This window comes from Heterocephalus glaber, unplaced genomic scaffold (assembly GCF_053883595.1).
Source record: "Heterocephalus glaber isolate CG9 unplaced genomic scaffold, H.glaber_assembly_v1.0 deba00001610, whole genome shotgun sequence".
Lineage (NCBI taxonomy): Eukaryota > Metazoa > Chordata > Mammalia > Rodentia > Bathyergidae > Heterocephalus > Heterocephalus glaber.
The window spans coordinates 7,752,948-7,765,514 of record NW_028258381.1 but is presented as its reverse complement, the minus strand read 5'-3'; the positions used below and the strand labels follow the sequence as shown (position 1 = coordinate 7,765,514).

At 34.2% G+C, this 12,567-nt stretch overlaps 2 protein-coding genes across 2 annotated transcripts in view; both read left to right on the top strand.

The window, feature by feature from the left end:
• Positions 1 to 9,345, top strand: part of LOC110345400 (E3 ubiquitin-protein ligase HACE1-like) — a 109,373-nt gene extending 100,028 nt beyond the window's left edge. The window contains 6 exon segments of the mRNA XM_087196026.1: positions 56 to 79; positions 81 to 188; positions 5,298 to 5,396; positions 5,673 to 5,743; positions 8,112 to 8,198; positions 9,236 to 9,345. Of these exon segments, the coding sequence (XP_087052152.1) occupies positions 56 to 79; positions 81 to 188; positions 5,298 to 5,396; positions 5,673 to 5,743; positions 8,112 to 8,198; positions 9,236 to 9,338 (492 nt within the window). The 3' untranslated portion in view covers positions 9,339 to 9,345.
• Positions 9,346 to 9,360: 15 nt separating this feature from the next.
• Positions 9,361 to 10,143, top strand: LOC101706603 (trace amine-associated receptor 4-like). Its single transcript, XM_004846123.2, has one exon. It carries the CDS (start codon positions 9,361 to 9,363, stop codon positions 10,141 to 10,143), a length of 783 nt encoding a protein of 260 aa, XP_004846180.2.
• Positions 10,144 to 12,567: the final 2,424 nt, after the last annotated feature.

The following is a 12,567-nucleotide window of genomic DNA, read 5'->3' as shown; positions in this document are numbered from 1 at the left end:
ATTATCTTGCTATGTGAAATTTTAAAAAATCATCAAAAAAACTTCTTTTTTGTAGGCGGAGTATGTCCAGCTTGTTACTTGAACTTCGGATGACAAGAGCCATTCAGCCTCAGATCAATGCCTTTTTACAGGGCTTTCATATGTTCATCCCACCTTCTCTCATACAGCTTTTTGATGAATATGAGTTGGTAAGAAAAAAACATGATTTTTTTGTTGTTACTCAAGAACACAAAACTCTAGTTGATGTAATTCAGAAATAATTTTGGAGTATGATAATGAATGGAATAAAATATAATGAGGCAGTATGGCTTAACCACTTAATAATCCAATTATTTAAATACAGAATGAACAAAAAATTGCATTTTTTGTTAATTTTATAAGATAATATAACAGGAAATATAAAAATGACAATTTTATCAAATTTATTCAGTACAAGAATTGACTAGTTGAAATGACACCTGCCCAAGTGATGCTCAGGATAGTCATTATGTAAACAAACAGGCTGCCCAAGTGATGTTTGGGCGGGGTAAACTGTTAAGTGGTTAATATTCAAGTTTAGAGATTTTTAAAAATAAGGTATGTGGTTGTGTTTCTTTTTGTTGTGTTTTTTTGAGACAGGGTCTCCTGTGTAGCTCAGGCTGGCCTTGGGTTTATAGGCGTGTGCTACTAACCTCTCTTAAACTTTTAATAACCTGAGTAACAGTTACTTTATATGAAATGGGGTAAGGTGGTGATAAATATGGGATATATTTTGAATGTCTTCTGTGTAGAAGATGGTGAAGGTCAGTCTACCCATAAACAGTATTCTACATTATTTTTTGAATTCTTTATTTGGCCACATAAAGGATGCCGATACTAACTTCTTGTACTTCTAAAAAGAAGTAAGAAGACCTTTTCTTGTATTTGTGTAATCTTCTCCAGCTTCTTATTTTACCATATATGTAATTTTGTAATTATTTCAAACTTATGTAGAGTCCGTTGTCTTTATAACCATCTAGTTCCTGATGAATGTTTGTTTCTTTATTTCACCTGCCTTTTACTATGATCTAACAGGATTCCTAATTTTAAATGATTTATGTCTTGGTTTTTCTTCATTTCCTTTTTTTTTATAATAAATTATCTTCAAACTCTTTGAGTTGTCTAAATTCTTAATACAACACAGTATTTTAAATAGAGTATAGTTTTTTTCTTACTTTAAAAATTATAATTAGGAATAGTAAATTCCAGATGAATGGAAAAGCACTCTTTGGTTTTTATTGTCTCATAAAGTTCATTTTACCCTATGCCTTTTCATTCTACTGTATGAATAAGGATGCTGATATACATCTCAATGTTACATATATCTGTATTTCAATTTATCATAGTATACCTTTGCATAAAAAATAAATTTTGCTAATTTTGAAGTCTTGTGACTTTTACTGCATTTAAGTTTTTGAGTGTTTTGTTTTTAATTGTAATATTAATGGCTTTATTTGCCATAGATTCATTTATTTTTAGGTAACTATAAGATTTATTTTTAGCACTTAAAAATGAAAGAATTATGAGCTATTGTTAGACATGACTGAAATCTGACTTTTCCAGTACTGTGGTTGGATTAAATTAGCATTGTGAAGTTTAAGAGAAAATTTTGTTATTTTTCTGGACCTATGTGTAGACATAGCACAAACAGCTGTAACAAAGATAATTAACAAAAAGTTGCCTGACAATTTACTGATACTGATAAGTTTATAAAGCTTTTTATTGATACATACATAAGGAAAAGATGTGCATAATAAATGTGTGGCCCATTGAGTTTCAACAAACTAAACATACTTGTGAAAACAGCCCCCAGATTAAGAAACAAATCCCAGCATCCAAGGTGTCCTTCTTGTGTTTCCTTTCAGTAACTATCTCCCCTCAAGTGTAATCATTCTCCTGACTTCTCAAATCATAGATAGCTTTACTTGGATTTGTTTTGTTTTGTTTTGTTTTGTTGTTGTGGTTTTTTTGGTTTTTTTGGTACCAGGGATTGAACTCGGGTCCTTGCGCTTGCACAGCAGGCAACAAAACCACTGAGCTAAATCCCCGGCGCTTTACTTGTTTTTAAAATATATTTATAAGTGGAAAAAAGCTTAACTTGTTGTTTGTGAGAACCATTCATATTATTGGATGCAATTGTACTTTGTTCATTTTCATTACTGTACAGTATTATGTTATGTCAGTTTCCTTTTGTGTTTTCTGAGTTCCAAGCTATTTCAAGTACTACTACAAACATGGTGGTGTGTATTGTCAGGGAGAACAGATGTGTGCATCCTGTTTGTTGTATATATGTACACCTGGGAGTAGAATTGCTTTAGTAGATACAGATACTAGCAAATAGTTTTTTAAAGTTATGTGCCTGTTTATACTCCCACCAACAAATATGAAGGGTTTTCATGTTCTGCGTCCTCAGTTTTTTAAATATGTCTTTCTTTTTCACTATTCTGGTGTATCAGTAGTCTTTCTTTGTGATACTAATTTGTCTTTCCCTGGTGACTAATGAAGTCAAGCATCTTTTATGTGTTTTGGCTATTTGTGTATTCTATTTTCCAAACATCTGTTTTAAGTAATTTGTCTTTTTTTGTTGTTGTTACTGGTTTATAGGCTTTGTAGACATTATTGTGAATATATATTATACTGTGGTTTCTTTCAGTGAATAAAAATTTTTTTAGTTAAAACAGTTCAGTTTATATATATACATTTTTAAATGAAGGAGTTCTTGTGTCCTGTTTAAGAAACAGTTTCTTACTCCAAGGTAATAAAGATATTTTCCTCTGCTGTGCTTCTGCTAAGTTTTGAATTGTGGATTTTATATTAGAATTTAGATGAGGTTTCTTAGTTTGTCTTGGACTCTGGCTTTAAATTGATCTGATTGGATGGTAATATCATTTGGTATAAGTAACATTGTAGTCATGCTCATGATTTATGCAGTGATAATAATGTTGACAGTTACTATCCACTTGACATTTGCCAGGCATTATGTAAATATCAATATTAAAATCTTCTCAACAAACCTCTGAGGTAAGTAGTAGTGTCCTCAGGGCCAGGGATTTAGCTGAGTGGTTCTGGCGCCTGCCTCACAAGTGCAAGGTCCCGAGTTCAATCCCCAGTACCAAAAAAACAAACAAAAAAAAACAAACAAAGTAGTAGCATCCTCATCTCCCAGATGAGACAACTAGATCAAAGAAGGTTTGGAACTTGCTTATGATGGTAGAGTTCACACGTAATATTATTAAAGGCTTACCTTCAGCTTAAAAGGGAAAAAAGATAAATCTTATGAATTGCAAGAAACATAAAATTAATCTCCACCCTCTTCTGGTAGATCTTCATTAGGGTCCTACCAGGGAACAAGATTTCCTCAGGTGGTTGAAGAGCTTTAATAAAGGGACAATTACCCAGGTAGTTGTAAAGAATACAGAAGTTCTGATGGAATGCCCATAGACTGGCAATAATGGAAAGCCTTTATTGTGACTAGGACTGAAAATACAGATGGAAGAATTATTAAGGGTCTTGTGAGAGGTTGAATTGCAAAGGAGGGCCCCTGGTGGTAGCCATAGTTTAGGAGATAAAGCCACTGCAGAGATGTGGTATTGAAACAAGACAGGAAGGAGAAAATACCCTCACCTCTGACTCTGTCTGTGTTCCAGCTCAGCCTGAAGCCAGCAAGCAAGGAAGCCAGTCTGTAGTGCAGGAGAGGTGGTGAATGTATTTGGGGGAGACTTGACTAGAATATCCTCATCCAGTACATATAAATATTTTCTAATACTGCTGCAAAGAGGACTAAAACACATCTGTAGTAACAGTTCTAAAACTTTTTAGCCTTAGGATCCCTTACAACAAGAGTTTTTGCTTATGTGGATATTAGTGGGTATTTACTGTGTTTGAAGTTAAAACAAAAACCATTCATTGCATATTAACATATGTATCATTTTAAAAATAAAAACTGCTTTTTCCAAGAACAAGAGCAAATAGAAGAGTGGTATTTAGCAGTTTTGAAAATTTGTAAGGTTAGTGGCTTAATAGCAGACAGCTGAGTTCTATTATCTGCTTCTTCATATAATCAGTTGTACTATATTATTTGGTTTAAGTATATAAAGAAAATCTACTTTCACATAGATAACTTGGAAAAAGAGAGAATTTTGCAGAGCTAATGAATAAATCTCAAAACCTTCAAGAATTCCAGACATTGCCTTATATTTTGTTGAGAGTGTACTCTATACCAGTAATGAACATGTTAATAGTAGCTGCTGTAGGAGACATGACTTTAACTACATTGCATTTATGTCTCTGTTATAATGAACCATGCTGTTCTAACTTGCTGTGTAAGTTAAGGCAGACAGCCATTGCCTTGTTTTACTGTTCTCAACTGTGAAACATGGGCTAATTCAGAGATGAGGACAAGATCTTTTTATATTCTTTTCCCTTAGAAAACCTAATGGTAAATACTTCCCATTCTTAATTTTACTTTTGTTTATATGATTGAGATTTTGTGATGTGTTTGGTGATCTTCCTGGAAAAATCCTATCAAGAATCATTTGGATGACTGGTAGTGTGCTCACCCTGTATGCATGACGCCTTAGGTTTTAGTCTCAACACTGCGAGACAACCAAAAAGTATTTTATTATCACTTTAAGGAAAGTTGACTTTAAAAGATCTGAATTAATTCCTAAAAGGCTTTTTTTTTTTTTTTTTTTTGAGACAGTGTAGTTCAGCCTGGCCTTGAACTCACTAGGTAGCCCTGGCTGGCTTCAGACTCACAGCAGTCCTTCTGCCTTCACCTCCCAAGTCCTGGGATTACAGGCCTCTTCCATAAATGTTTAAAAAAAAAAAGAACTTTATATTACTTCCTTTTTCCTAATGATAAGAACTTTTGATGCATATTACTTTAACCTAGCATTTATTGAAGTCTTAGATGCCACTTTAGTGTTGAGAATACAGTCTCCTGGTAGAATTTAACATGTTTGGAAAGAAAAATAAAAATAAGTAAACTAAAGGCAATGTCACATATAAACTGCTCTACATGTTTATATAAACATATAATCTATAGCCTCTTGTTTTAATTGAATCGAATCATTGTGGCGATATCACCACCTCACAATATTTGAAATTATCAGTGTCAAGGATTCTTTCCTAGGTAGTTATTATTGACTGTGGAAACTGTCACAAAAATAAATCAGTTTTATATGGGGTTAGTTTCTAATTAAGTCAGACTTGCTATTTAAATGTGATAATTTTTTTCTCAAAGAAGATTAATGAGATATTTTTCTTTTTCCTCAAAGGAGCTACTGCTTTCTGGCATGCCGGAAATTGATCTGAGTGATTGGATAAAAAACACAGAATGCACAAGTGGCTATGAAAGAGATGATCCTGTTATTCAGGTAAAATCTCTCTAGAGCTTAGAATGAGGTTAGGTTTGCCATTTAATTTTGTAAGCTTTTAAGCACTATTAGATGAAAACTTACATTAATTAACAAAGTAAAGTTTTCCCCTAAATACTTCTTGTGGGAATATTGCATATGAAAGCTTTGTATGAAATCATTTTTGATAAATGAGTTTCATAGAATAAAATATGCTTTATGAATATTGTATAGTTCTCTGGTATTAATAAATTTACATTTGCTCTGAAATATGAGCTAAGTTTTTGTTACTTATAGTTGTTCTGGGAAGTTGTAGAAGACATTACTCAAGAAGAGAGAGTTCTTCTCTTGCAGTTTGCTACTGGCAGGTAAGAAGTGTTTTTATGATAACCGTAGAAAGAATGTAATGTAATATCATTTCCAATGGCTTAGAAAATAATCACAGAGAAAAATAACCAAAATAAAGACTTATTACTCTGAACTGTTGGTATCTTACTACTATTTTCACTATTTTAGGTATTATAGATTTATTTAAGTATTAAAGATAAACATTTATAATAGTACTCAATAAATGTTTTACAAATATTAAACCAATTCTTATCAGTATATTTTATAATTTGGTAATTTTCATTCTGTAGGTAGATAAATGATAGCCAAATTTATAATATTTACATGTTACTGGTTTGGTATAATAGTACAGGTATTTAGTTTGCCCTCTCTCTCTCTCTCTCTCTCTCTCTCTGTCTCTCTCTTTCTCTGTCTCTTTCATGTGTGACACACACACTCCTTATGCATACAGAGCATTTTTTTCCAATTCTTACCAAGTTTAAAGTGTTAAAATTGATGGCCTAAAAAATAATTTGTGATGCATTTCTTTGAAAAGTCTACTTTTAAGATCAATTAAATATAATAAGCTTTAGAAAACTAGATGATTTAAGTCTCTTGTATTTCTGAAAGATTAAAGGTCTTTTTTTAAACTTAGAATTTCATCTGTTTTCTTTATTTATGAACATGTAGTTTATGGTGGTGCATACCTATAATCCTGTCACTCTGTGAGGCTGAGGCAGGAAAATCACAAGTTTAAGTGCAACCTGGGTAATTTAATACCTCAGTGAGACCCTGTCTCAAAATAAGGAGAGGGTGGGAATGTAGCTTACTGTGAAGGCTATGGGTTCAATTTTCAGTACCCTCCCCCCGCAAAAAATGGTTCAGTTTTTCCATTATAAATGTATATAGTTCTTCTCAAAAGTTGAGAAACAAAATTAATGCCTTTATCAGTAATAACTACTATAATTTAATATATTTACTTCTGTTTTTTCTATGTCCAGGAAGAAAAGCCACTAATATTTTATGCTTTCTTAGGTGGTTGTATTTAGTATAATTAAATTAGTCTTGTTTCTGTTACTTATGGGAAAAAGTTATTGGTAAAAAGTGTAACAAAGAAGCAACAATGTCTTATGATATATTGAGGTGTCATAGTATTTTTTTTTTGGTACCAGGGATCGAACTCTTGTCCTTGCACTTGCGCAGCAGGGGGCGAAGTCACTGAGCTAAATCCCTGGCCCTGTGTCATAGTATTTTGACTTGACTTTATTTGTTAAAAATTACTGTGTAGAACTTTTTGAAAGTTAATCTACAAAAAGGGATTTCTATTCTGTCAAGTTTGAAAATAGCAAACAAAACCTCAACTCTTCACAGCTTCTTTTTAACAAGTTGTAGGCTGGCAGTCACACTTGCTTTGGTTACTCTTCCTTTTGTAATTTTAGGACAAGAATTAAGCTCAGAAGTTAATATTAAGTAGTATTAAATTAATATTAAGTTAATAATGTTATTGTTTGGTGTTCCCTTAATAATTCACCTATGCAATAATTTTAAAATAAATGTGTATATTTTGTCCTGTCTTATATTAATCTACCAGCTATTTAAATATTTTTCTAATTCATATAACTATGCAGGAGAAGCATGAGAGAATACTACTCATTTCTAAAAGTGATTCATTCTATGTTTTTGTTTACAAATAAAACTCGTGTCATAAACTAGGGTGTTAAATTATAAGTTCTTTTATGGATTGTGTTTTTAAAATTAAAATTTAAAACTTCAAATGGTATATAATGACGTATTAAAGAGGTGATAATTTTGTATGAGAAATTCTTTAAGCCATGTTGTAATTTGTAGCTACTCTTGAAGGTAATTTTAAGAATTAAAATAATTTAAACATTTTAAAATCATAAAATCAGAAAGATGAAAGAAGATAATTGCTTACATAAGGTAATTAGCAGTTTATGATTTCAGTATTTTCAGCCACTTTAAGATTAAAATGGTAAAAAACAAATAGTTTGTGCTATGTGGGCTGCACCTTGTAAAGCAACACATTTTTATCCTTCTTACATATTAGTTTGATTTGTCTTGATCTCTCAAGTGTAACTTACTTGCATAATATTTACTTGGTACAAATAAAATATCTAAAGAAGAATACTTAGCTGAGAAATTAAATTACTATATTCAGAACCAGTAAAGCATGTCATGATACAATTTCCAGTAACACACAGGCATGGAAATAGTTGTGGGGAATAGTGGAGTAAATTGTAGACTATTATTTCAAAGGTGCCTATAATCTCATTATAGTCTTTCCCCTGTCACTTTGGTTGAGGATGTGTTTACAGGTTTATTTCCCAAAAGATTAGTGAGTTGCAGACTACTTTTAGATCAAAATTCATTTCCCTGACCTGGTTTCAGATCTCACAAATGCCTGCCACTGGGCATCAAAATTACAAATGAAGCTTCAAGACTGGAAAAACAAATCAGATCTATGTCATGCTCGAGGTGAGTCAGTCCAAGTATATTCACACTGTAAGAATAGAGGAGAATACAGGGTCTGAAGTGATGGATTAAACAATACACACTCTTGTAAGTGAAATTACCAATGTAAGACTTGAAATCTATGAACAAGAGATCCTTCCCCTGAATTTGAATTTATGAATGGGCTGCTAAATGAAAGGAAATAACAGGTGAGATTTACAGAATCTATCATTTTAGTCCATTCCATGTCATTTTGGGGGAATAATTCATGTATCATCGTACAGTAGTTAGGTTATATATAATTTTCCATACAATTCTGTTCAGTTCTTAAAACAGCTCTCAACCTTGAAAAGTGTTTCTTCAATTGAATGTAGTAATTGCAGGATCAAAAGCATTTGCCATTTCACATAGGGAACTTTTAAACAAGAATGCAGTAGACTTCAGATTATAATTAATATTTAAGGTAAATGTAGAAAAATAGTAACATAGTTCTTGATGATTCTTGAAGTTTTTTTATCCAAGTGCCATGTAGATGCATATACCACTTGTACTATTATGCTGCTCTTACTCCGGATTACAATTACACAAGCAAATGAAGAATTCTTTCTGTCCTACTTGGATATTGGGTGACTAAATATCATGCTCTCCTGAGAACTTTTGAGAATGCAGCCTTGGCTTCTAATCCAGAATCGGAATCTATGGTTTAGAATCCAAACTTATGTGATGCCTATAGACAAAAGAGTGGGAAAAGTGCTCTTAGGAAGTGGGAAATTTAAACTTAGATTAAAAATGCAGGTTTGTGGGACACCTATAGAAAATTGTCCTGCTGGTGACATCGATCGATTTCCATCTTTTTTACACAGCAAGCAAAAGAACAAAGCTGTTTCAAAACAAACATCTTAGGACTCAAAAGACAAAGACAATGAATTCACTTGACCTTGGGAATCTTCCAGAAGCACAGTTTTGCTTTCCATCGGTCAATAATTCATGTCTTAGAAAGGAGAGGCCCATGCTAATTACGTCTACCTACACCATGTACGTCTTCATAATCTGTTCTATAGTGATGACCATGCTGGGCAACATGGCTGTGATCATTTCCATCGCCCAGTTCAAGCAGCTCCACTCCCCAACCAACTTCCTCACCCTCTCCATGGCCACCACTGACTTGCTGGTAAGCTGTGTGGTCATGCCCTTCAGCATGATCAGGTCCATCGATTCCTGCTGGTACTTTGGAGATCTCTTCTGCAAAGTGCACAGCTCTTGCGACATCATGCTCTGCACTACGTCTATTTTTCACCTCTGCTTCATCTCTGTTGACCGCTACTATGCTGTTTGTGACCCTCTGCACTATGTCACCAAAATCACTATGCCTATCATAGAGATCTTTCTGCTCATCAGTTGGACTGTTCCCATGTTTCTGGCCTGTGGCCGCATCTTCTCAGGACTCAATATAATTGGTGTAGAAGATTTTATTGCCTCCACTGACTGCACAGGTTTGTGTGTGTTGATATTTAACAAGCTCTGGGGGGTGCTGGCCCCTGTTATATCTTTCTTTATTCCTGGGACAGTCATGGTGGGGATTTACATACACATTTTTACAGTAGCCAGGAAGCATGCCAAGCAAATTGGCACAGGTCCTAGGACAAAACAGGCTGACTCAGAAACCAGAATGAAGGTGACATCCAAAACAGAAAGCAAGGCCGCCAAGACTCTAAGCATAGTCATGGGAGTGTTTGTGGTGTGCTGGCTGCCGTTCTTTGTCTTGCCAATCATAGACCCTTTCATTGATTTTACAACTCCAGAAGATTTGTCTAATGTCTTTCTGTGGCTAGCTTATTCTAATTCTACTTTCAATGCCATTATTTATGGCATGTTTTATCCTTGGTTTCGCAAAGCACTGAGGATTATTGTTACAGGAAAGATCTTCTGGCCTGATTCTTCCACCCTAAACTTGTTTCTTGGTCATTAGTAAAGAATCTGCACCATTCACGTAGCTTGTATTCTAATAGGGAATCATGGATGTTCTCTCCCCATCATAGAGGCAAAGACGGACTAGAGGAGCAGATCCTTCCTGATGGTATAACGCAACCTAAGAATGAGCTGATCTAGTCTTCCTGTTGTACCAAAGCTACCAGAGTCATCCATATCTGGGCATCTTAGGAAGGCAGACGCCGTACAAAGAAATTCTCTCTGTAAGGCTTATGGATTTCTGAGTTTCCAACCTTGGATTTTTAGAATCTCACTCTAATGATTTAAATGAATCAAGGATTTTCTCACTTCAGGTTTTTCAACATCATGGGATAAAATATGGTTGGATTTTACAATTATTGTCAGCCATGCAGTCTATAAGAATTTATCCAAGCTCTTGAGATTGCAATTGCTTTGTAGGGGAGTGAGTGGGAGCTTACAAAAATGGAAGCCTGAGTTCTAGGTCATGTGAGTGACAGGAGGAGAGAAAAGGAAGCAGAAAGTCATAGGTACTTCCAATTTTATTGCTTCTAATTTAAGCCTCTTGTCAAAAAAAATCAATTTGAAGTTCACATTAATTGGTAAAATAAGACTGTCCTTAAGTGAGAAGAATGAGCAAAGAGCTTAGGAAAGTACTTTTTCCTTCCCCCAATATGTAGTTTTGATGTAGGTATACATGTGTCCTGTATGTATTCATATCAGGAATGTGCCCATTTCTTTTGGTAAGTATGAGTCTGTGTGTGTGTGTGTGTGTGTGTGTGTGTGTGTATAAGAAGTTTGCTAAATTTCAACATTATTCCTCAAACTGAAGCCCCTTTTCTGTCAGAGGTTTAAGACAGTATCTGATGCCTCAATGAATAACCTCTTTCATATCATTTTTGTCTTTTTATTCTTCCCCCATTCCATAAACTTCTTTTTACAAAATTTTGCCTGTTATAATTTTAGTTGAATCCTTCTGGGTAATTCTTACAGCCATGGCAGAATAATTTGTTCCATAATGTCCCCAAACCTTTGCAAAGGAAACCAGAGCACTGTGATCTTGACATTTCTGATGTTAAAACACATAAATTCTAAATGAACTTTTCATGAACTCTCTGCTGTTTTGAATCTACCTTTGCTTCAGTGTATCTATTGGGAAACTCCTCATTACTCCAAATCACCTTGAAAAAGCATCTCTATTCAGTTAAGATTTACCCATGATTGTCTCCATCAACATGTTCTGTTGAATATTTTAGCTTCCAGAATCAGTATAGGAAATTGGATAATTGGAATATAGCCTATTTATGTCCTGAGAAGTTTCAGTGAATTACTATTATTATCTGATATTACACAGATCATGCTTTCTCCTTGCTAATGCACAATAATGAAACACACAGTGCAAAAGAGAAGTGGTTTAATTTGATCATTGTTTCAGCCCATGATTGGTTAGCAAGGCTGAGACAACATTGCAGAAGGACATGGTTCAGGCAAACTGCTCATTTCATGGTATCCAGGAAGGAGAGAAGGGGAACAATGCAGTGACAGAAATGGGGAGAGAACAGACAAGACTCCAAGGCCTCACCATATGACAACACAGACGTACCTAGAATTGTTCTAACAGTCGCTGGCTGAGATCTCAAAGCCAGTGGAGTTGAAATTCCACCCTAACCACCACATCCTATTGCTTGTCACCTTGAGAGTCAATGCCATCTCCTTACCCTACTTACTCTTCAAATAAAGACAATTGGAAGTTCATAGTACATATTACAACTGTCCAGGGTAAAATCAGAAATAAAATTATACCTTTTCCAAAATCTCAACAGTTCTAACATTTTTCAAAAGTCAAATCCAAATCTCTTCTGAGAAACAAGGCAAAAACTAAGCTGTGAACCTCTGTAAAAAATCAGAAACTACTCACATAATCCAAAGATACGATGGCAAAGGATAAAGATTCCCATTCCAATGGGAAAAAATAGAAACATAGAAAAGAATCAGAACAAAGCATGATGGAAACCCAGCATGATAAACAGCAGCTGTCCTTATTTACCATGGTGTTTAACTTCATGAAGAAAATCCCCAGAGAATTCCATAACATTACTTTTTAAAAATTGGACTCTTTTTTTTTGGTGTCCCAGATGGAACCCAGGCCCTCAAACATGGTAATGAGCTGCACCCTTACTACCAAAAGTTCGTTTAAACATGAACAGTTTGATTCTGTTTTCCACAAATACTTAAGCCTTGATGTTTTCAAAGCATTACATATTTAAATAAAACAATTGTGCTGTTTTGCTGAGTGATAATTTTAAAATTAATTTTATTGGTACATTTTAGGTATACAATATAATGACATTATTGTTGCAGATTTTTAACTCTATATTATCTCTCTCTCTCTCTCTTTTTTTTTTTGGTAACAGGGATCTAACTCGGGTCCTTGAGACTGCAATGC